We start from the raw sequence: 22,650 nt of genomic DNA on the forward strand, positions 1-22,650 counted from the left end.
GCACAAAGTAACATGAGTTTCCCGTGATGGCGTCACGGGAAATCAAATCGACAACATCTGCATCAGCCGAAAATGCGTCCGACCATCATCTCTTAATCGGCGAGATCCGGCTAAGTAAGGAGGAGAAAATCAGGCGCCGGTTCAACACACGCCGACTGGAAGACGCTGCGGTGAAAAGGTCCTTCGCTGAGGAACTGGAGAACCGTGCTGCGGATATTCTGGAAGGTGGAAACGTAGAAGATCAATGGAGCGCCATCAGGAACGCCTTCATCGCCACCGGCGAGAATAATTTGTGTGGGCTACGCACCCGGAGGAAGTAGGGTTAACAGATGACACTTGGAGGAGGATTGCGGAGCGAAGGAACACCAAGGCCGCGATAGAGCGAGCGAAAACACGAGGAGCCAAAGCCGTAGCACGTCAGCGCTATTCGGCTCTCGTGAAGGAAGTGAAGCGCTCATGGCGGGATAAATGAGCGTGGGAGGCGAAGGCGAGAATGCCACAAATACCGGATAGAGTGACTGGAAGGGAGAGTGGCGTCAATGTCAAAATTGGAACAGCGATCATCTGTCAAATCCATACAAATTCCCGTTCCAAACGAGCAGGAGACCTGTCAAAATTGGAACATGACGCCACTCTCCCTTCCAGTCACTCTAATACCGGCTACATTCGTTTCCCCTACAATGGCCCGTATGAATAAAAAGTAGTAACTACTCGTGCTTTGTAGTTACTACTTTGAAATATAATCCACACCAAAGTAGTAGCACAGACAAACAGACATACCACTCAAATCGCAATCGTCGCACGATTTAACGGTCATTTTGAAAATGCAGTGTGGTTCGGACTGTGCTCGCATGTGTCATGGTGGCGCTGCTATGCCTACACCACCTCTCAATTTTCGAGAGAAATGAACGCGACGCCGATCAATGTTTACATAAAATGACTCAATCATGAACCTTCATTCATGTTTTATGAATGGGTAACGCCACGAGGGAGTCGTCACCTGCTAAATTGTTACATCGAACCGAGGGAAACAACACCTGCAAATGAATGCTTCGGATTGAGCATTATAGAGGGTGCTAGTGAGATGCCAAACGATGATTTTGAAACAAATTTCTCCTAAGTAGTATGTCTGTTTGTCTGTGGTAGTAGCTTTGGTATGAATAAAACCATTTTTCGAACATTGTAGTAGATACTACTTTCGAAAGTTTCAATGTAGTATTTACTACATTAAACATTTGTCAAAATGTACTTTGTTTTTGTTTTGATTGCTAATTTTATGATTGCTCTTGGACCACTAAGCAATTCAAAACAAATAAAATATTATCGGAAAATAGTGTTTTTGTCACGCTAGTACGGTACATTTGTATTTGTCTTAAACGAGTCATATGCATCTGCATTCCACTGTGCTGGCGAACCCACGGCCGCCGCGCCGCCACAGGCATAAGTTCCAGAACACTTCCCCAGTATCCTCAACTCATCAAAGCCACTATTTTCCGGCAAAATGGAAGACAAACGCAACACTCTTACGCAGCGCTTGAAAATTGAAGCGTTTTACCTCAGACGAATCAAAATTTGCTCTTCTTCGACCTGCGCTTTTCAACCCCAAGCGGTAGCAATATGCCTTCATTGGCTAACATGCTTCTGAAGCAAGTGGGAGAGGGAGCAATAAAAAATATGAGTGAGAGTGAGGAACGACGATTCAGCGCCGTACGGCTCTCTGAATCTCTGTCTTCGCCGGTGTATACGGCAATGAATATACTTGATTTTTATCTCGTTATTACAGTGCAAATGACATAAACTCGAATTAAATCGATTGTAATAGTCACGTCCATCATTCTCTTATGGACAAATTGATTGTTTTTACAAGTTTTGAGCAAAAAATAAATCCACTGAATCATTTACGCATCTTCAGCCTCACCGCAGCAATTGAGAAATAATCGTTACCAGTCAATATGCTTCACCAGCCAACCGACCGATGAGGAATAGTGGTCGCCGTTGGTTCGGTTTCGTTTTGCTCCCTGTGCGTGTTCGTTCGTAGTGATGGTTGGCGCTGATGACTGATCGTACCATTCATATTCACTCGATTTCAAGCGCTGCTCTTACGTTGAGCACATAGTGGCTGAGGTGCGATGCAAAGAGATAAGAGATCGGATAAGCGTCGAAGCACACTCTGTGGAAACTATATGCAGAACGCATGAACCGCACATAGTAGATGAGTTGCGATGAGTGCGGAGATGCGATGGAGCTGCTTCGACGCATGTGATCGCAAGAGAACGCAAGAGAATGCTTGTCGGGTATGGATTTTATGATTGCGCTCGTTGTGTATGTAAAGCAATGCGGATTTAATGTGTTGGGAATGCTAGTAGGTAATATAAAATGCGTTAATATGTTGTTGTTTTTAAACATAACTCAATGCTTTTTCACATGACATGCATTTTGATGGACCGGACGTATAATAAAAATTTATCATATTGTCTATCGATCACTATGTAAAATAACATATTTCATTGCATATAAAATAGTATCACAGACAAACAGACATACCACTCAAATCGCAATCGTCGCACGATTTAACGGTCATTTTGAAAATGCAGTGTGGTTCGGACTGTGCTCGCATGTGTCATGGTGGCGCTGCTATGCCTACACCACCTCTCAATTTTCGAGAGAAATGAACGCGACGCCGATCAATGTTTACATAAAATGACTCAATCATGAACCTTCATTCATGTTTTATGAATGGGTAACGCCACGAGGGAGTCGTCACCTGCTAAATTGTTACATCGAACCGAGGGAAACAACACCTGCAAATGAATGCTTCGGATTGAGCATTATAGAGGGTGCTAGTGAGATGCCAAACGATGATTTTGAAACAAATTTCTCCTAAGTAGTATGTCTGTTTGTCTGTGATAGTATTCCATCAAATCGTTTAAGTTTTTTACAGCATAATTTTGTTATTATAATGTGTATAAGAAACATTTTATTTTCTCTGTTCGGGATTTGAATCAAGTGATCAATGTTTGATATGGTCGTTTGTCCAATGCATGTTATTCATGTGCAAGTTAGAAAGTTTAAGGTTTTATGGTATTCAACTTAATTGCTAAAAGCATGCTGATTGAAAAGTTCTGCTTTTTTCTTTGTCTGGCAAAACTAGATCTCTTATCGAAAATAGTGTGACATCAATTTCGATTGATACTCTTTTACCTAATATAAGGACTGTATCGTTGATTATGAGTACGCCTGAAAACTGCTGTATCTGAAAATGTTTAATTTGTTTTGTAAATTAAATTCAATTGCATTGTTTATTGACCATCAGAAAAGCCCATGGTATCATTTTATATTTGAATTTTCGTGGATCCTGCCAGCTCTTTGCACCTTCTTGTTGGTGTTCTTCATAAGGTTTTGGACAACCATTCCGTCGATGGTTTTGCTTGGGTTGGCCCAGTTTTTCTTAAATTTGATGACGTCCTCTGCTCCTCTATCCTTCTGCCGTAGTTTCCTTTTCATCAAAGCCAAATACTTCTTAATGTGCCTAATTTGCGGGCAATTTGAAGGGTTTATTGCCTTTTCCACAAATTGGACATTCAGAGGCGTCTCGTGATCAGCAGACTGACCTGTTCTACAGATTACAATTGTACTATAGAAAACACGTTTAGAGTTATTTGATACTACACTGCTAGTTTTTTTTTTTTGTTTCAGTAATGTGATTTTTAACATAAGCTTATTTTTACCTTCTTGTTTGTTTACCATCGTCTGAAAAATATCTTCCACATTTTCAACTTAAATAATTATGTAGAGAGCGTCGTTTACCTTTGCTTCATGTATATACATATATACAAAGTTCTCAATTTATTCATTAACTTAGATATAATGATTACATCTTCGAAATAATCTTTTGAAGATTATGCCTAATCTAATGTTTTTTTTCTTGACGTAAATCGAATTTAAGCATTCTGTGTATTTCAACAGATATTTGGGCGCTCTAATGCACATCTGAATGCGAATCAGATGCACCACTTCCGAAGTTAGGTATCTCGGACTTTAAGAAAAATACATTTTCGGTGAAAGCCGTTTTCCAAAGTTCTTCACACACCGACCATCATGTCCAATATTTTTTTTTTGTTCGGCAAATGTTTGGAATTTCCACCACAGACAAACAGACATACTACTTAGGAGAAATTTGTTTCAAAATCATCGTTTGGCATCTCACTAGCACCCTCTATAATGCTCAATCCGAAGCATTCATTTGCAGGTGTTGTTTCCCTCGGTTCGATGTAACAATTTAGCAGGTGACGACTCCCTCGTGGCGTTACCCATTCATAAAACATGAATGAAGGTTCATGATTGAGTCATTTTATGTAAACATTGATCGGCGTCGCGTTCATTTCTCTCGAAAATTGAGAGGTGGTGTAGGCATAGCAGCGCCACCATGACACATGCGAGCACAGTCCGAACCACACTGCATTTTCAAAATGACCGTTAAATCGTGCGACGATTGCGATTTGAGTGGTATGTCTGTTTGTCTGTGTTTCCACCTCCATAAACTGTTTAAGCCCGTATCATGGCCTCGAAGTTAAAGTTGGGAAACCGTTGCCAACGAACTATAGAGCACATTTGGCACCCCGTATTCCAAACTCGCGCGCGCTGGATGTAATGCATCACAAGTGCGCACTGCATTGCCTGAATGTCTCTGGCTGCGCAAGTTGTTCTCAGCCTACGTAGAACGAAAAACCGAGACGCCCCAGATCAAGCTTTGCTACACACATGTAAACTTTTCATTGAAGAAGCTCTTCGCGTTTAGATGTGTGACTTTGGTATTCATCGCTTGTGGCTCTAAAGAGCATGCTAACAATCATTTACACACATTTGAGAACCTGATCGGCAAGTATAGCAAACACATTGTTTAAATACTATGAAATCAATGTTCGGTATTCCATATTTTTGTTGTAGCTATTGTTAAATAATCATTTATTTCCCAACAACGATACAGCATACAATTTTTAGCACTCTAAAACTGTAAATTTTCAACATGATTTTTAAGACTTTAGTCGATTGCGCTTAGCGTGCGTGTACGCGTGAGAAGTAGGCGGGAAGTGAAAAATGGAAAGAAACGTTGACAACGCTGCTGCTGGTTCTACACGAGTAGGGAACGTATGAGCGACAGAGTAGAGTGAAATGAATTCGCATGAACACTGCCATTCGGAGGCAAAAAAAGTGAGGAAACTGTTGGTTTGGCAACAACATACTACGTTCGCATGAATCGGGGAACTGGTGGCCCAAAGTATCTAAATACCAAGGTAAGAGATTCCCGCTAATATTCACGGATTAGTGAGAAAAGGAAAAAAGCAAAAAATAGTTATGAAATTTGCGCTGATTTGTATGGGCGCATCACTATTTAGTAAACTTTCTTAAGAAATTAAGCACTCTCATCATAGAAGCAATTATTTAATTGCATCTTACTGGATTAAAAGTGACTTCCATGCAATAAAACAGGAAATATCGCCATTTGAAAATCGGTAACAATTGTTTTTTAATTGGTTCTAAACATATTTTTTCAGCATTTAGAAACATCCAAACTACTAAAACTTTACAAACTTTGCTAAAATAATGACATTTTAGTGTAAAAACACCAACTTTTCATAACTAACGCAGATGTGTTGGTGAGTCTCATTTTTGACATTTGCGGGAATCTCTTACCTTGGGTATTTAGATACGTTGCTGGTGGCCTGTGGTTTCGAAGAGTCAAGCAAGAGAGAGCTGCGCAAGGTTGGCTCTCGCATGCTCTTGCTGTATGGTTTTTGCCGGTGGATGGCTAGGAGTCGTCTTTCGTTCTCCAAAAGCCGGGAACGATGTTTGCGCCTTGTGTGCAAGTTGTTTTGGGGTTTGTGCGGTGAGGGTTTTAAATTTAGTTTATTCTTTTAGTATAGGTATCTACTTGAAGATTATTTTACAAGTTTTATTCTCAGCCTATACCCGTTCCAAGAACAGGTCGAACATGTGGACGAGGCGCCTCTGTGGACATTGTTTTCTTCATACTAGTCAAAGGTGTCACGCGCATAGTGGCAGGATGCGATATCCGATCAAAATAATGTAGGACCTTTGTGCTTTCAGATAAGTAGCAGAATTGGTTTCTGGAGGCATTCCTTCCGGTATATTTCGACGTTCATACTTGGGACGGTGAAGAAAGGTGACGATTTCATACCACTTTGACAAATTGCTTGCCAAACTAATACATTTTCCCAACTTTTTTTTTTACAAAAAATCGATTTCTCCGAATTCGGAACATCAGTGCCACGCTTCACAGTGAAAAACTGTGCCCCTGAAAGTGCCTTGTTGTCCAATATGACATACGCAGTCTTGCGAATAATCGCGACCATCACGAGACAATCACTTGAACCGCTTTCTGGAGTCACCCTTCCCAAGGTGATACGAACCAGATAGCATGTCATGGCTGGAATGACAAACATGTTGTGGGTTCCACTCTTCGCAGCTTTACAGCGATAGCAGTTGCTGAGTATGCTTGAGGCGGGTTGCTAGAGAATCAATCTCTCTGAGCAACGATGCATAACGGGCGAAGTGAGAGCGTTTGCCGTAGCCAGGGCGAACTGCGTGGTGCGCTCAATGTGTGTGTTTAAACTGAGCTATGCAAAACGAATAGGATTTATGACGTAGTACCGTGCTTGTTATAAACACATGCATAGTTTTACATGCTGTTGCGCGTGCATCTGCTTGAGGCGACGGAGAGAGTCATGACACTCACATGAGCCGTATCCAAGTCAGGATGATTGTAGCAAAACAAGGGTGACCGGGTGACTATGATGGGATTCTGTCTTTTCTGGTGTTAGCGACTGTAGAGAGAGCGAATCAGAAACCGCAGAGACAGGGTGATACAAGTTTGGTGTTTATCAGCTTTTTTGTGACTTGTACGCTGATGCTTCGCGACACTGGACATACGTTTCATCATCCATGATTATGCACATGTAATTTTTGCTCAAAACATCGTCGTACAGTTTCCGAGCCCGAGTTTTCACATAATCCGCCAGAATTTGACTGTTTTTTGGACATTTCTGTTTTGGGTAAGTCTTCAGGGAATTACGCTCTTTGGCGCGCTGAACCATACCAATAGTCGTTCCACACTTTTTTGCGCAATCTATGATGAATACCTCCTTTTTTCTTTTGAAGATTTTGCAAATTTTGCTGTCCAAATTTGACTTGGACGCACCTGGTTTTCTGTCGCGTCCGGGTGATTTTATCAGTGTGTTATGCATGCCGAATCGTTTGACAGCATTTTGGACAGAAAAAACGCTAACACCTTTTGCTAATTTTCTTAGCGATAATCATTTTTCATAGCAGTACCTGCACAGACAAACAGACATACTACTTAGGAGAAATTTGTTTCAAAATCATCGTTTGGCATCTCACTAGCACCCTCTATAATGCTCAATCCGAAGCATTCATTTGCAGGTGTTGTTTCCCTCGGTTCGATGTAACAATTTAGCAGGTGACGACTCCCTCGTGGCGTTACCCATTCATAAAACATGAATGAAGGTTCATGATTGAGTCATTTTATGTAAACATTGATCGGCGTCGCGTTCATTTCTCTCGAAAATTGAGAGGTGGTGTAGGCATAGCAGCGCCACCATGACACATGCGAGCACAGTCCGAACCACACTGCATTTTCAAAATGACCGTTAAATCGTGCGACGATTGCGATTTGAGTGGTATGTCTGTTTGTCTGTGGTACCTGGTCACAATCGATTTTCGCTTCTCATCCGTAAACACTCGTGTTGCTCCACTTGAGGAAAAACTTTAACTTTTAATGAAGGTTATCTTTTGTTTACCGTCAAACGGGGTGACTTGCAACACTTTTCAGCTTCAATTAACAAAAAATGTTGATTAAACTCAATTTTAAAATTCAATGTATTTGCAATAGTTTTAATAGCCGGCCCCTCTATAAAATAGAGTGAACAAGTTATAGATTGATTTATTTTTTCATGTTGAAAAAGCCAAATAAGGTCGTTTTTGATACAAGACGTCGTGCGGGGTGACTTGCAACACCTAATGTAAATCCCTTTTCAACCAAGCAGATATAAATTTTTAGTTTCAAGCATATTTGATAAGTATTCTTGCTACTATTGTGATATCGTTTGGGCTGACATTCATATTTTTGCATTTGTTTTTACATGGGAAACTGAATTGTAAATTTTTATATGGAAATATTGGGCTCAAAAGCACCAAGTTACTAAATATTAATTTAACATAAGTTTTAATGTATTTTTCAGTTCATATGATGATCCTCCAGACTTTTGCTGGTGAATTATTAGTTTAACAACAATATTTTGTTTTTCTGGACTTTGAATTGTTAAGAAAATGAGTGTTGCAAGTCACCCCGTCTAGGTACAATATTTCAAAACATATGAATATAACAAAGATATTGTAATATTTTTATAAAGTAAAATGAAAATTCATATAGCTCATTATGTATAGAATCCGCATACAGAATATTGTTTTTGTGAAATTTTGTTTTCATTCTTTTGCAGGCAACGATTCGAGGGTCACATTTTTGTTACTTTTTCAGACTAATGTTAAATTTATGAATACTTTGTTGGAACTATTTTATTAAAAGTAAAAATCGTGGCTACTACTCAGATAATATGTGCACTTTATAGTTCAACTGAGTTTTAGAATGTAAACGTCCTATTTTTATGTTTTGTTGATAAACATATACACAAGTCATCAAGTGTTGCAAGTCACCCCGCCGTTGCAAGTCATCCCGTTTGACGGTACAACGCTAGCAACACATAAACAAACAGCAGTTGTCAAAATAAGACTTAGTCTTTTTAATATTGTGTACTTATTAGAGACATCTTTTCCCGTAGATATCGCCGAAAATTTTGTATTAAAAAAACCTATACCCTTAAATAATACATACTTGCCGAATTTTTGTTTCTTTTTGCCGAGGTCAGCACAATCAAGTAATGTTTCAATACCGAAACCGTCTCATATTGATTTAAATTGAAATCAACACTCAGATAGCCCAGTTCGGAAAGTAAAAATATGTGTATATATAAAGACATCGCTCACGCGGATATGATTACATTATACATTCTTTTCTCAAATAATGAATTCAATAATCTCAATCTTGTACAGTTACACCAGATTTTTTTTGAACTGGTCGGTTTTTGCTATTGCAACAGGATCAAAACTGACTAAGTTATAGCAAAAAAAAACGACCCGCGCAAAACAAAAAGCGGGTGCATTTTATCTTTCTCCTCTTATAGATGAAACGATCATTTCACTACCCACATCCAAAGAAGCGCTTCAACATACAAGCGACTTCATCGATCAAATCACGCGAGTCGTTGATGCGCACGAAATAGGCGAAAAAGAATGGGAAAACAACATGCGCACCCTCATTGAAAACCTCATGCACTATGGCCTATCAAACATCCCTCTTCTCATCTCATAACTTATCGCATCCGATCGCATCTCACCTTACCCACTATGGTCACAGCCTTACGCCACATCATCTGTGGCAGGTTATGTCAAAGCCGTCTACAGGACCGGCAGCAATGGAACATAGTGCTTGTACCTCGAAAGGTTATGTCCATCGGAACTTGCATTTCAATGTTGCCTTAATTTGATGTAAATCATATGTGGAGGGTTTCCCGGTTTGATGAAAACAAAAAACAATCGAAATACCAGAAGTGAAATGCAAGAATAGAGTAACTACTCATGTTCTGATGTTTAAAATAGTTTAAAATATAGGTTGTGATTTCAGACATACGCATCACAGACTTTGTAGCAACCTCTTGAGCAGACTACAAATTTCTTGTAGTAAATACTACTTTTATTCATATACCAATTGTGGAACATGTTCCACAAAAGTAGTAAGTTCGAAACTTGTAGTGTAGTAAATGCTTTATTTACTTTTATTCATACCAAAAAAGTAGTATTTACTACAAATTTGTAGTAAACTGTGGATTACTACTTTTTATTCATACGGGCCAATGTCTCACGCCGCCTTAGTGGGACTACGATTAGACTTGTGCGCCGCCGCGCCACGCCGACCAAGTTGAGATAAACAATTCTCATGAGCGCTATCATAAGAGTTTGACTGCAAAAGTGGATTTCTCATCATCGATTTTCTCATCTGTAAATACCTATAATACGATCATTAACGAAAGAGTATGTAAATCAATGATTCAAATTTTGTTATCGTGAATTTACTTCGAAGATGAATTCCAAGGGAATTTTCTTGAGCTGTTTGGGAATCGCCGTTTAATTCAAGGGGTGTTTCTATGCGGTTTTGTAAAATTATAGACTTCTAGCAAATCAATGTACAATACTTTCGCAGTTATAGCACAGACAAACAGACATACCACTCAAATCGCAATCGTCGCACGATTTAACGGTCATTTTGAAAATGCAGTGTGGTTCGGACTGTGCTCGCATGTGTCATGGTGGCGCTGCTATGCCTACACCACCTCTCAATTTTCGAGAGAAATGAACGCGACGCCGATCAATGTTTACATAAAATGACTCAATCATGAACCTTCATTCATGTTTTATGAATGGGTAACGCCACGAGGGAGTCGTCACCTGCTAAATTGTTACATCGAACCGAGGGAAACAACACCTGCAAATGAATGCTTCGGATTGAGCATTATAGAGGGTGCTAGTGAGATGCCAAACGATGATTTTGAAACAAATTTCTCCTAAGTAGTATGTCTGTTTGTCTGTGGTTATAGATGCTAGTCAAAACCATTCTCTAGCAGATTATCATGAGCTTATTCAAAAACGGATCGTATTTTGGAAATAATACTAGGGTATGTGTGCCATCAGTAAAAACGATTACATTGCAGCACTGATTGATTCCATTCTTTTGGTTTTTGTTTATGGGTGCTCACTTCTAACAAAAAAATACAAAAATAAGAAACAAAACAAACAGCGCCTCAATCCTTTGTTTTTCGTAGGATGAAAATGGGAGCCACATGCCAATATCCCATTAAGAGAATATCAATGAAAAAAATAATCACTAAAGTTATGTCCTTATGATATTAAAATTGAAAACAGTAAGTTCTAACAATTTTAAGTCTGGTCATTGAAACTTTGGTCAGTCTATTTTTTTTCTTCCTATTGTTTGGTTGGTCACCAAAGTGCGGCCCGCGGGTCGCACGTGATGTCGAGTTCTCTATGTTGCCGTAGAGTTTCTTTCAATGTTTCTTAAGGAAGTTGTTGAATGTTTCACAAAATGATCAACGAGGTGCAATGCAAACAATTGAAAAATAGGCCTGAGGATCACTGTTTTAGACAAACTTTGCAGAAGTTTTTTATTGCTTAAGAACTTCTGAAGAAATTCAAATGAAATTTCAGAGTGTCCATTCAAATATAAAACTCTTAGAACTTTTTTTATATTCTTCATTAGGATTCATTCATTATTCATCATTTACAGCTCTCCAGATGCTTCTTTATACTCTTCCAGAACAATTCAGTGATGTCTACAGGAGATCCACCAGGGATTCTTAGAGAAATTTCTTTAGTGGTACCTCTAGGAGTATCATCATGCCTCATTCACATTTTTCAGAGATTCAGGAGGTTCCTCAAGGATTGCTCAATAAGCTCCTTCGGTGATCTATCCAGGAGTTCCTTCAGGGATCTCCTTAATACCTACAGGGGGATTCCGAGATGCCTCCATGTGTTCATTAGGAATTACTTCAGAAGATCCCTAAGATATTTCAACAGGAGTCCCTTCAGAGATTCTTTCAGTAGGATTCATAAATGTCTCCTGGAGATTCTTCAATAATTCCGTAAGATGTTACGTTAGGAATTCTGCTGGAGGTCTTGAGAAATTAGTCTAGGAGTCTCAGCAGGGATTCCTTCTGAAGTTCCTTCAGAAATTTCCACAGTAGTTTTAACAGAAATTAGACCAGGAGTTCTTCAGAGAATCTTATAGGAAGATTCCAGCACCTCCAGGAGAATTCAGGGATTCCGCCAGATGTTTATTCAGGAATTTCTATGTAAGAGTTCCTTCTAAGATTGAGATTTTTCCAGGACTCACGGATGCTTCCAGGAGTTGGATCAGAGATTCCTTCAGAAGCTCATTTAGGAATCCCTTTTATAATAAATTTCAAAGCCTAATGTAATTGAAGCATTTACATTTGCTGCACTTTTGCTGTACGCTCGACTAGCTAACTCGCAATCTTCTGATTCTCCTTTCATCTCAATACCTTTCTTATCAATAAATATGTATAGGGTAGCCAGCTGCATTCGCCGCGCTAACACATTCTGGAATTTTCGGCTTTTCGGGCCCGTATGAAGTTGATCACCAATATCAACTTCTTTTCCCGATCAGCCTAGATAGCTGTGTAGTGTCGGTAGCGGTTAGTTCAACTGGCTAAGAATAGCACTACGGACCGCCTGTTCCAGTGGTAGGAATCCACTAATCAGGTGACCCCTAATTCATGGTGTTATGCGGCTTTATGCTTACCGTGCCTAGGAATGAATGGCTAGGGGGGTCTAATAAAAACCTAACCGCAAACGGAGCCTGTGGAGTACCAGGGCACCCTCCACAGTATTTGCCCTTACTGTGCTAACCGGAGCAATAGCGCGGTGGACCTTGTGTTTCTCCGAGACAATCAGCTGCCCTTCTTCAATCTCATACTTGAGGCTGAATAAGGGCGGGATTATGAAGATGTTATTAATTAGTTTAGATTTTCACCTATATGGTTTCGCATTATGCGTTTTACACAGTGTATTCTGTGCATCCTCGCCTTTGGCGCACTCAATTCGATACCGATCTGGCTTTATTGTTGCTGTTCTTTTTTGTGCTGTGATTGTTAAGAGTTTAATCTTGCCTAGTTTGGGTAGTGGCTACGGTTAGGATAGCTCAGATCAATCTTCAGCACAAAAGAACAGCAACGATCAATCTTTGTAGACTTATGCAAAATGGTACAGCCCAAGTGGCGTTAGTCCAAGAACCTTACTTTCGTAAGGGGAATTTCTATTTAGGAAACCTTGTCAATCCGGTGTTTGCTACTTTCAGTAAAAATGAAATGGCAAACTCACGTGTCATGCCTCGAGCATGTGTGCTTGTCAACAACGCAATCGTTGCTACACTCATCTCTGAACTAACTACCAGAGATGTATGTGCTATCATAATAGATGTATCTATTGGAAACCTCAACAGGAAATACGTTTATTGTTCGGTTTATTTACCGCATGATGAACCATCCCCTACGGATGCTTTCAAGCAAGTCATTGCATACTGCACTTCAAAAGGCCTTCCGCTAATTGTTGGTAGTGATGCTAATGCTCACCATATAATCTGGGGCAGCTCAGACATCAATTTGAGAGGCTCCAGTTTGATGGAATACTTGAGTAGTACAGATCTTGGATTACTTAACATAGGCAACCGCCCAACCTTCATGGTATCTGGTAGAGAGGAAGTGTTAGACATAACGCTTTGCTCTAGCAGAATTAGTCATGAGCTGACCAATTGGCATGTGTCAGATGAAGAATCTTTATCTGATCATCGTTACATCTTGTTTGAACATGTGAATTTTACTTCGCAAACTTTGCGTTTCAGGAATCCCCGGTCAACCAACTGGGATCTCTTTACCGATTTGGTTGCAGCCAAATTTCATGGATACTCACCATCAATTGACACAAGTGATTTAGATGATGCCGTTGATACGGCCTTCATCATGGAAGCTTTTGAAGAAGCCTGCCCTCTGCGGTCTGTGAAGACCACAAGAGGAACCCCTTGGTCGAACTCTGATCTGGCGAAGCTCAGGAAATAATGTAGAAAGAGTTGGAACAGACGACGTTCGGCTGGATCGGAGGCTTTCAGGTCGGCTCGCAAGGCCTACCAGAAAGCTCTTCGGTCTGCTGAACGATCCGGCTGGAAAAACCTTTGTACAAATGTTTCCAGTCTGAGTGAAGCCAGTCGATTGAACAAAATCCTTGCAAAATCTAAGGATTTTCAAGTGAACGAACTTCGTTTGCCAAATGGTGATTTCACTTCCTCTGATGAGGAAGTTTTAGAATGTTTATTCAGTCCACACTTCCCCGGATGTGTGGATATTACATCTTCGGATGAACCTGATGTCTTTTCTTGTAGTTATGATTCTTTAGCTTCGGCTCGGAGTATCATAACTTTAGAATCGATTGAATGGGCACTTAATAGCTTTGCTCCTTTCAAATCTCCTGGGGCAGATGGGATTTATCCTATTTTGCTTCAGAAGGGATTTGATCATTTCAAACATGTTTTGAAACAACTACTTGTTTGCAGTTTTGCTACAGGGTATATTCCCAAATCCTGGCGGGATATTACTGTGAAGTTTATTCCGAAAGTGGGTCGCGCGTCGTATGAAGAAGCAAAGAGCTTCAGACCTATCAGTTTGACCTCTTTTCTTCTGAAATGCTTAGAACGCATTGTGGATCATCACATCCGTGATGTTTATCTGGCCAATGTGCCTCTTCATGTGAACCAACATGCTTACCAATCTGGAAAGTCCACTGTGACTCTTTTACACAAAGTTGTTTACGATATCGAGAAGGCATTCGCTCAAAAGCAATCCTGCTTGGGTGTTTTCTTAGATATCGAGGGTGCCTTTGACAACGTGCCTTTCGATGCCATATTGGAAGCCGCACGGGGTCATGGTATATCTCCAATGATTTCCAATTGGATTCACCAAATGCTCAAAAACCGACATCTCGTCTCGACATTGCGTCAAGCGGCGATTAGGAAATTGAGTGTTTGTGGATGCCCCCAAGGGGGAGTCTTATCACCACTTTTATGGAATCTCGTAGCAGATACGCTGTTGAGGCAACTCAATAATAGCGGTTTTCCTACTTATGGTTTTGCCGACGACTACCTAACATTGTTAGTCGGTATGTGCATCAGCACCCTTTTCGATCTGATGCAAAACGCTCTTCAGGTAGTTGAGGGTTGGTGTCGCCAATATGGCCTTTCGGTAAATCCGAGTAAAACATCTATTGTTCTTTTCACGGAAAAGCGAAACCGTAATGGTGTTCGAACTTTACGTCTCTTTGATTCTGAAATCAATGTGACTGAACAGGTAAAGTACGTTGGAGTCATTCTTGATTCCAAGCTTTCCTGGACACCTCATGTTGAGTTCAGAATCAAGAAAGCTTGTATGGCCTTCGGGCAATGCCGGCGAACCTTTGGTACAACTTGGGGTCTAAAACCCAAGTATATCAAATGGATCTACACAACTGTTGTTCGGCCAATATTGGCCTATGGATGTCTTGTGTGGTGGCAAAAGGGCGAAGTTAGAACGGTCCAATCAAAGTTAGGCCATCTCCAAAGGATGTGCTTAATGGCGATGTCTGGAGCGTTCTCTTCAACTCCCACGGCAGCGCTCGAAGTTCTCTTTGACGTTGTCCCACTACACATTTATCTCAAACAAGAAGCACTTTCTTGCACTTACCGTCTATGGGTACTCGGTTTACTAGAGGAAACTCCTGTGAACCGCAGTTCAACACACACCTCGTTGTTTCCACTTTTGGTGAATTGGGACAAAGTTGTCCTTGCTCCAAGTGATCTTACAATTGCTTGTAATTTTCCATATAGGACATTTTCCACGAAATTCCCTTCCCGGGAAGAGTGGACATCTGGTTATCTGGAGAGAAGTATTTCAGACGGCATCGTATGTTACACTGATGGCTCCCTTCTAGAAGGTCGAGCAGGTGCTGGTGTTTATTCTCGTGAGCTAAGGCTGTATCAGTCTTATTCACTTGGCAGACACTGCACCGTTTTTCAGGCCGAAATCTTTGCTCTTATGTGCGGAGTGCAATCAGCACTTCAGCAGCACGTAATGGGCAAAGTAATATACTTCTGTTCAGATAGCCAGGCTGCTATTAAAGCACTTGCTTCGGCCAACTCCAGGTCGAAGATAGTTATCGCTTGTCGAACCCAAATTGAGGAGCTGAATTCAGCAAACGCTGTTCACCTTGTATGGGTACCGTGCCATGCCCTAATACCGTGTGCCTCCTAATACCGTGTATTTGACAAAAAACTCAAATATTTTACTAAGTGTATTATTTTTTTAACTAAGTAACTAATTCAATCATTAGCATAATAAACCTTCTTAAGTTAGGCGTAATAAGTTTGGCACATATTTACAAAAACAAGCAATTAAAAATATTCACAAAATGTGTGTGCGAAGTACCAATACACGGTATTAGGGCATGGTTCCTTTTGTGTTTCAAATACCGTGTTTCGGCTAAAACTGCAAGCTGAAAATATTATTGATACTTTTTTACTTTATGAATCAATTGTACAAACCTCTAGGCAACGTTTAACGCACAGATTCTTTTAAGTATGAACTTAGTATGATTGATATAGTGATGATTCAAAGGACCACCAATGTACGCGGGTCACATACACGGTATTAGGCACAATGCTATGTTTTACCATTTTATTTTTAACAATGGTTTAAACATTTGGAATATTATTAATTATATTTATTATACATAATACACAGAATAACCAATAATATAGCGTTTGAAAAATCAAGAAACATGGATAATTGATTTTTACAGGGCTCTTTGAAGTGAAGGGCATCCTTAAGGTCACGGTATTAGGGCATGGCACGGTACCTGGCCATTCTTCCATCGCTGGAAATGAATTGGCTGATGAGTTAGCTCGCACTGGAGCATCACATGACTTCATTGGCCCTGAGCCAGCTATTCCGGTATCCAAGTGTTGGGTGAAGCTTCAGATTGACACCTGGGCTGCCACTCAGCACAAACAATACTGGAATAGTTTGGAGTCATGTCGTCAAACAAAATTGTATTGTACTGAGCCATCTCTAGGGGTGGCAAAGTATCTAACAAATCTGTCAAAGCAGAATTGCAGCATGCTGGTCAAAGCATTGACTGGCCACTGCCGACTCAGTTATCACATGGCGAATATTCAGCAAGCTGATTCATTTGCATGTGATAGCTGTGAATCCGATTATGGAACTTCGTATCATTTAATATGTAACTGTCCAGCTTTTGCGCAATTGCGTTTCCGAGTACTCGGGAAACACTTATTTAGTGAAACTGACTTCAGAAACCTGAATCTTCAGGACGTTCTGTTGTTCTTGACCCGCTGTGGTAAAGAGCTATAGGCTCTCTTTACGCTTTATGCATTATCACAGTGCCCTTCTCAGGGCGCTGTTCGCACCCATTGTGGCACGCTTATGCGTTATTACAGTGTCCTTTTCAGGACGCTATGTGAACCCATTGTGGTACGCTTTTGCGAGTATGACGATCCTATTCCCTTACCTGTCCTTTCCCATCTCCTATCCTTTTTCCTTCCCTTCTCCGTCAGGTAAATGATGAATAGGCTCGTGTTCATGGCGATGGCACAAATTTCCCAAATGGAGGAGAACGTGCCTCTAGAGCCGACCTACTGATACCTGATACCTGGATCAGAGATTCCTTCAGAAGCTCATTTAGGAATCCTTTTTATAATAAATTTCAAAGCCTAATGTAATTGAAGCATTTACATTTGCTGCACTTTTGCTGTACGCTCGACTAGCTAACTCGCAATCTTCTGATTCTCCTTTCATCTCAATACCTTTCTTATCAATAAATATGTATAGGGTAGCCAGCTGCATTCGCCGCGCTCACACATTCTGGAATTTATCATTGATTCTTCCTGAAATTCCTTCGGGGATTTCTCCTGAAATACTTTTGGGTTTTCTCCTGGAGTTTCTTTAATGATTCCTTTTGGAATTCCTTCAGGAATTTCTCATGGCTTTCGTTCAGGAGTCTTCCTGGAATTTCTTCGGGGTTTTCTTCTATAATACCTTCGGTGTCGTCTCCTGGAATTCCTCCTGGACTTCCTATAGAGATTCCTCTTGGAGTTCCTTCGAGGTTTCCTCTTGAAAGTCTTTCGGAGATTCCTCTCAAAATTCTTTCAGGCGTTCCCCCTGAAATTTCTTCAGGAATTCCTCCTGATATTTCGTCGAAGATTCCTCCTGAAATTTCTACGGGAATTCCTCCTGTAATTTCTTCGGAGCTTCCTCTTGGAATTCTTTTTCGAATTTCTTCGGAGATTCCTCATGTAATTTCTCCGAAGATTCCTCATAGAATTCCCGCATTCTTCCTGAAATTCCTTCGGGAATTTCTTCTGGAATTTTCTTGAAATTCCTTCGGTGACTGCTCTGGATATTTATCGTTAATTCTAGAAATCTTTTCGGGATTCTTTCTCAACTTCCCTTAGAATTTCCCACTGAAATTCTTTTGGGATTAATGCTGGAATTCTTTTGGGATTCGTTCTGGAATTCTTTCGTGATTTCTTCTTAGAATTCCTCCTAGAATTATTTCAGAGGTTCTTCATGGAATTCCTATGAGGATTTCTCCTGAATATTTTCTGATGGTTCCTCCTAGAAATCCTTTGGGGATTCCTGCTCGATTTCTTTGAATTTTATTTTCTGGAATACTTTGGAGATTCCTCCTGGATTTCTACGGAAATTCTTTCGAGGATTCATCGAAAGCTTTTTCATGAAAAACCTTTGAGGATTCCGCTTGGAATTCCTTCAGTTTCCCCCTGAGATTCCTGCAGGGATTTCTCCTGTAATTTATTCGGAGATTCTTGCTGGACTTCCTTTGGATAGTCCTCCTAGAATTCCTTAGGAGATTCTTCCTAGAATTCTTTCGGACAGTTCCTTTTGGAATTGCTTCGGGGATTTCTCCTAGAATTCGTTCAGGGATTCTTTGGATTCCTTCTAATATTCCTTTGGGGGTTCCTTCTGATATTCCTTTGGTGATTCCTCTTCAAATTACTTCGGAGATTCCTCCTGGAACTTTTTCGGGGATCCCTCACGAATTCCTCCGGCGATTCCTCTCAACAAGACCGAATCGGTCAACCCTTTCAGCTGAGCAAGCAGTAGAGAATGGTGATACCTTCAAATATCTTGATAGCCTAATTGCGGCCAATGGTAGCACCAAGATCGGCATAGGTGCACGAATCAAGAATGCGAGGGCTACATTTGCAAGTTTAGGATATGTATAGAAAAACAACCAGATTAGTCGACGCACCAAACTCCGAATTTTCAACTCGCACGTGAAAACTGTGCTACTGTACGCCAGTAAAACTTGATGTGTATCAGTGGAGAACAATCAACGACTGCAGGCTGCACGGTGGTGGCCTCACAATTAGATCTCCAACGTCGATGTCATCAAAAGCCGATGCGACAGAAATTGGGGAGCGAGAGTGGAGGTGGGTCAGCCACACTCTACGCAGGGGCGGAAACGAAATCTGCAAGCAAGCGTTAGATTGGAACCCAGCAGGACATCCCAGCAGAGGCAGACCCAGAGGCGCAGCCTCAATAACGAAATCAAGCAAGTCGACAGAAATTTGACCTTGATACAGGTCAAGGCAATGGCTGGCAATTGCCCACGATGCAGTTCTTTCAGTTCGGCCCTCTGCAACACCTTGGGTGTTCGGAACTGAAGGTAAGTAGTAGGTTTATATATTTCGCAACATTCGCTTTATTCGCAACGCTTAAAATAGTTTCGAAGAACTTTTTCTCTTCAGTCCATCCATTTGACACACTCCTACAACTACACTGTTATCGAATTTAAAAAAGAATAGACGATTAAACACAACTAGTTTGCGCTCACACTTGGTGACAGATTTTCTGAAAAGTTCTTACGAACTGTCAACTTCCTGAGTTCGTATATTATTCACTATCAAAACGAGATAATCGAAAGCATCTTTTGCTAGGACATTTCAATGAAAACACGAAAACAACAGTCTTCATTCGAGGGGATAAACTCTTCGAAGGAAAATGAATCGGAACAATTGACGAATTAGAAACTCTAAACCGTAATTTAATATGCTTGTTAATTTAACATTTGTCTCTAAAAACGGAAATTGCCGTAGGAACCTACCCTAGCTAAATGCGTTCAAATGCTAATACGATATTTTATTTATAAATTTGTGTACACTACATCAGATTTTCCTCTTCAACGAACAATCAACAGACTTATTCAATCAACTATTCGTTAACACCATTTGTTTTAAAGCGTTCAACAGTACCTATGTTACAATAGTATAAGAAAATATACATATCTTTCCGATTGGAAATATCCTTTTAAAAAACTTCCTTCTACCGTGATGTAATAAATATCTCGTTACAAAATAAAGGCACTGGGTTGTGCTCTTTCTAGTACTAATACTCGTACGTACGGATTTTTATGTAAGGTATAAATTGGAGTTTGGTCCCGCCAGCACAAGGCCCCATTCTAATGTTTGCTTATTCTTTTACCTCATCTTTAATCGCCGTCTCGTCCACCTTCGGATTCTCCTCAGTAACAGCCATGCTCGCCGCGGTAGTCACGCTCTCGTCAACCGCATCCGTTGCTTCCGATGGTTCGACCTTGACCGTGACACCCTCGCTCTCCACCGGTTCCACCGCCACCGATTTCCGTTTCTTGCTTTTGCTACCTCCCGGCGTTCCGTCGTCCTTTTCAACGGTACTTTTTCGCCTCTTGTCCGCTGCTGCCATGGAGGATTTTCGACGCTTCGAGCCTTTCGTCTTTTTGCCCGACTTGCGTCGACCGTCGCCCGAAGGTTCCTCCACCGGAGGACGGTATTTTTGCCCGATGAAGCCGGAGCATTTGCTTGCGTTGCAGTGGCAAATCTTCTTTTCGGGGCCTTTGCTTTCGAAGTTGTAGTTGAAGGTTAACTCCTCGCCCTGAAAGAGAAGAAAACAAATTTGAATTTGTAGGACAACAAGGAAACCCGTTTCTCTTACCGCCTTGATGTCCTTGATTGCAAACAACCCGACCGACTGTGCACCGCCAACCTTCCATAGCATCGTTTCGCAGTTTGGCTCGCACGAGTGGTTGATGAAACGCGCGAGGTTTCCCTTGGGACCGGCATCGATTGTCAGTTCCGAATCCACCGTTAGGAAATAGTAATTTTCATCCTTCTGCGTCACCTTGTGTTGTAGCCTCCGCGCCAGTTCCTCATTATTGATTACCTCGCCAACGTACTCGATCACGAACTGTCCCTGCCGGATGTCCTCCTGTGCCACCAGTCCCCAGCCCTTCTGCGATATCCGCCGGGCAGCCAACGCTGGATACTGTCGCTTCTCGAAACACTGATTCTGACAGCTTTCGCCAGCTGGACACAACTTTGGATTGCACTCTACCAGCAGAGCACGGTTCAAGCAGTTCGAATCCGGCCCACACGGCTCATTATCGGATGCTTTGCACTCGCACACGTTATCTTCCTGAAAGTATGCAAAAATGATAGTTAGTTTTCGCTCAACCGGAATGCCAAATCCCTACCCACCATTTCATCCTTTGCCTGATAGGGTGCCTTCAGCGGGGCCACGTAGCGGTTGCTTTTGATATTTTTATACATCGGAGGCTTGAAGGCGTCTTCGCTCCCATTGGTCAGCTGGTCGGCAGTTTTTTTCTCCAAAAGCATTCCATGCACCTTTTTAGCTTCTTGTAGTGCTTCCCCGTAGCGTCTGGCTAAGCCGCTGCGCTTCTGTCCGATCGCGTCAGAATCACCTTCCTGATACAGATAAATCCGACGCCGGTTTATCCAAACGTATTCGCTCGATCCGAAGAATCGGATGCATATGTCCCACTGTTTGTGTGATATCTGTTCGACGTTTTCCGGAACCATCGGAGGCGGCACGGTGATGGCGGGCCAAAAGCGATATGCACCGTACTTGGCCCAGACGACTTCGTTGTACAATGGCATCCGACCGGACTCGCACTCCTCGCAAATATAACGCCCTTCCGGAGGGGTAAACTTGAGGCACTCCAGGTGGAAAGCTGTTGGGCAGGTTTCGCAGCAAATGAGACTCCCGCCTTGACAGCACAGGAAGCACCAGTTGACGTTAATCGAACATTGTTCCAGAGTGTGCTTTGGGCAGATCATCGCCGCGTTGGTCAGAATTTCCGACCCAGCCGGAATGCATTTGGCATCCGCGTGGTACGACGAGGGACATTTGATGCATCGGACCAGCTGGCCCTTGGTGGTGGTCGCATTCGAGCGGGGATCGTCCGAGACGCACGTATGACAGGTATGAGCCGGACAGAACAGCGTGCTCGACTTGCGGGAAGTTCCGGTGAACTTGTGCTGCGGGAATAGCCGCAGACAGGCCAGATGGTACTGCTTGCCGCAGCCAGACATGGCGCAGCGGTATTTCTCGTCCTCCTTGACCGTATCGTCTTTGTCGGTGCAGACAAAACAAGCGGGTACCTTCTGAAGGATGCAATCCGCGCAGGTGAACGTTTTGCTCTCCCCGGCGGGATCCGACTTGATGGGAGTGTCGGTGAGACAGGCTGAAACGAAAGATGAAGAATTACATTATACAAGTGTCCTTAAAGAAACTTCTGCAGAAATTCATGAAGGAATTCTTGGAGGAGACCTTCAAAAAATTCCTGAAAAAATTCTCAAGGAACTCCAGGCGGAACCCCTCGCTCATAGAATTTCAGGAAGAATTTCTGAAGGAATTCCTTGAAAATTCTTCAAGAAACTCCTGGAGTAATCCCAGAAGGAGTCCATGCAGGAGTTCCTTTAGAAATCAACGCAGGAGTTAGAAGAAATCTCTGAAGGAATTCTTGAAAAAATCTCTCCAACAATTCCAGGAAATTCCGAAAAATTCT

At 41.6% G+C, this 22,650-nt stretch overlaps 1 protein-coding gene and 1 long non-coding RNA gene across 2 annotated transcripts; both read right to left on the reverse strand.

Moving 5' to 3' along the window:
* Nucleotides 1-6,996: 6,996 nt before the first annotated feature.
* On the reverse strand, nucleotides 6,997-9,506 carry LOC134284523 (uncharacterized). Its single transcript, XR_009995822.1, has 2 exons — nucleotides 7,742-9,506; nucleotides 6,997-7,353 (listed from the first exon to the last, which is right to left on the reverse strand). It is a non-coding gene; the product is annotated as an uncharacterized LOC134284523 (long non-coding RNA).
* A 9,975-nt stretch (nucleotides 9,507-19,481) lies between these two features.
* LOC109416360 (nuclear receptor binding SET domain protein) lies at nucleotides 19,482-22,378 on the reverse strand. The gene is made up of 3 exons (XM_062843487.1): nucleotides 21,320-22,378; nucleotides 20,778-21,257; nucleotides 19,482-20,717 (listed from the first exon to the last, which is right to left on the reverse strand). Exons 1-3 carry the CDS (start codon nucleotides 22,172-22,174, stop codon nucleotides 20,277-20,279), a joined length of 1,776 nt encoding a protein of 591 aa, XP_062699471.1. The 5' UTR covers nucleotides 22,175-22,378; the 3' UTR covers nucleotides 19,482-20,276.
* Between the last annotated feature and the right edge of the window lie 272 nt (nucleotides 22,379-22,650).

Source organism: Aedes albopictus, unplaced genomic scaffold (assembly GCF_035046485.1).
Source record: "Aedes albopictus strain Foshan unplaced genomic scaffold, AalbF5 HiC_scaffold_251, whole genome shotgun sequence".
In the NCBI taxonomy this organism is placed as follows: Eukaryota; Metazoa; Arthropoda; class Insecta; order Diptera; family Culicidae; genus Aedes; species Aedes albopictus.

Excerpts from the sequence above, each read along its gene's own strand:
- LOC109416360 (XM_062843487.1), bottom strand. The coding sequence starts at position 22,174 with ATGTCTGGCTGCGGCAAGCAGTACCATCTGGCCTGTCTGCGGCTATTC. Across the intron at positions 21,258-21,319 it reads ATCAGGCAAAGGATGAAATG|GAAGATAACGTGTGCGAGTG; the intron begins GTGGGTAGGGAT and ends GCATACTTTCAG. Across the intron at positions 20,718-20,777 it reads CAATCAAGGACATCAAGGCG|GGCGAGGAGTTAACCTTCAA; the intron begins GTAAGAGAAACG and ends CTTCTCTTTCAG.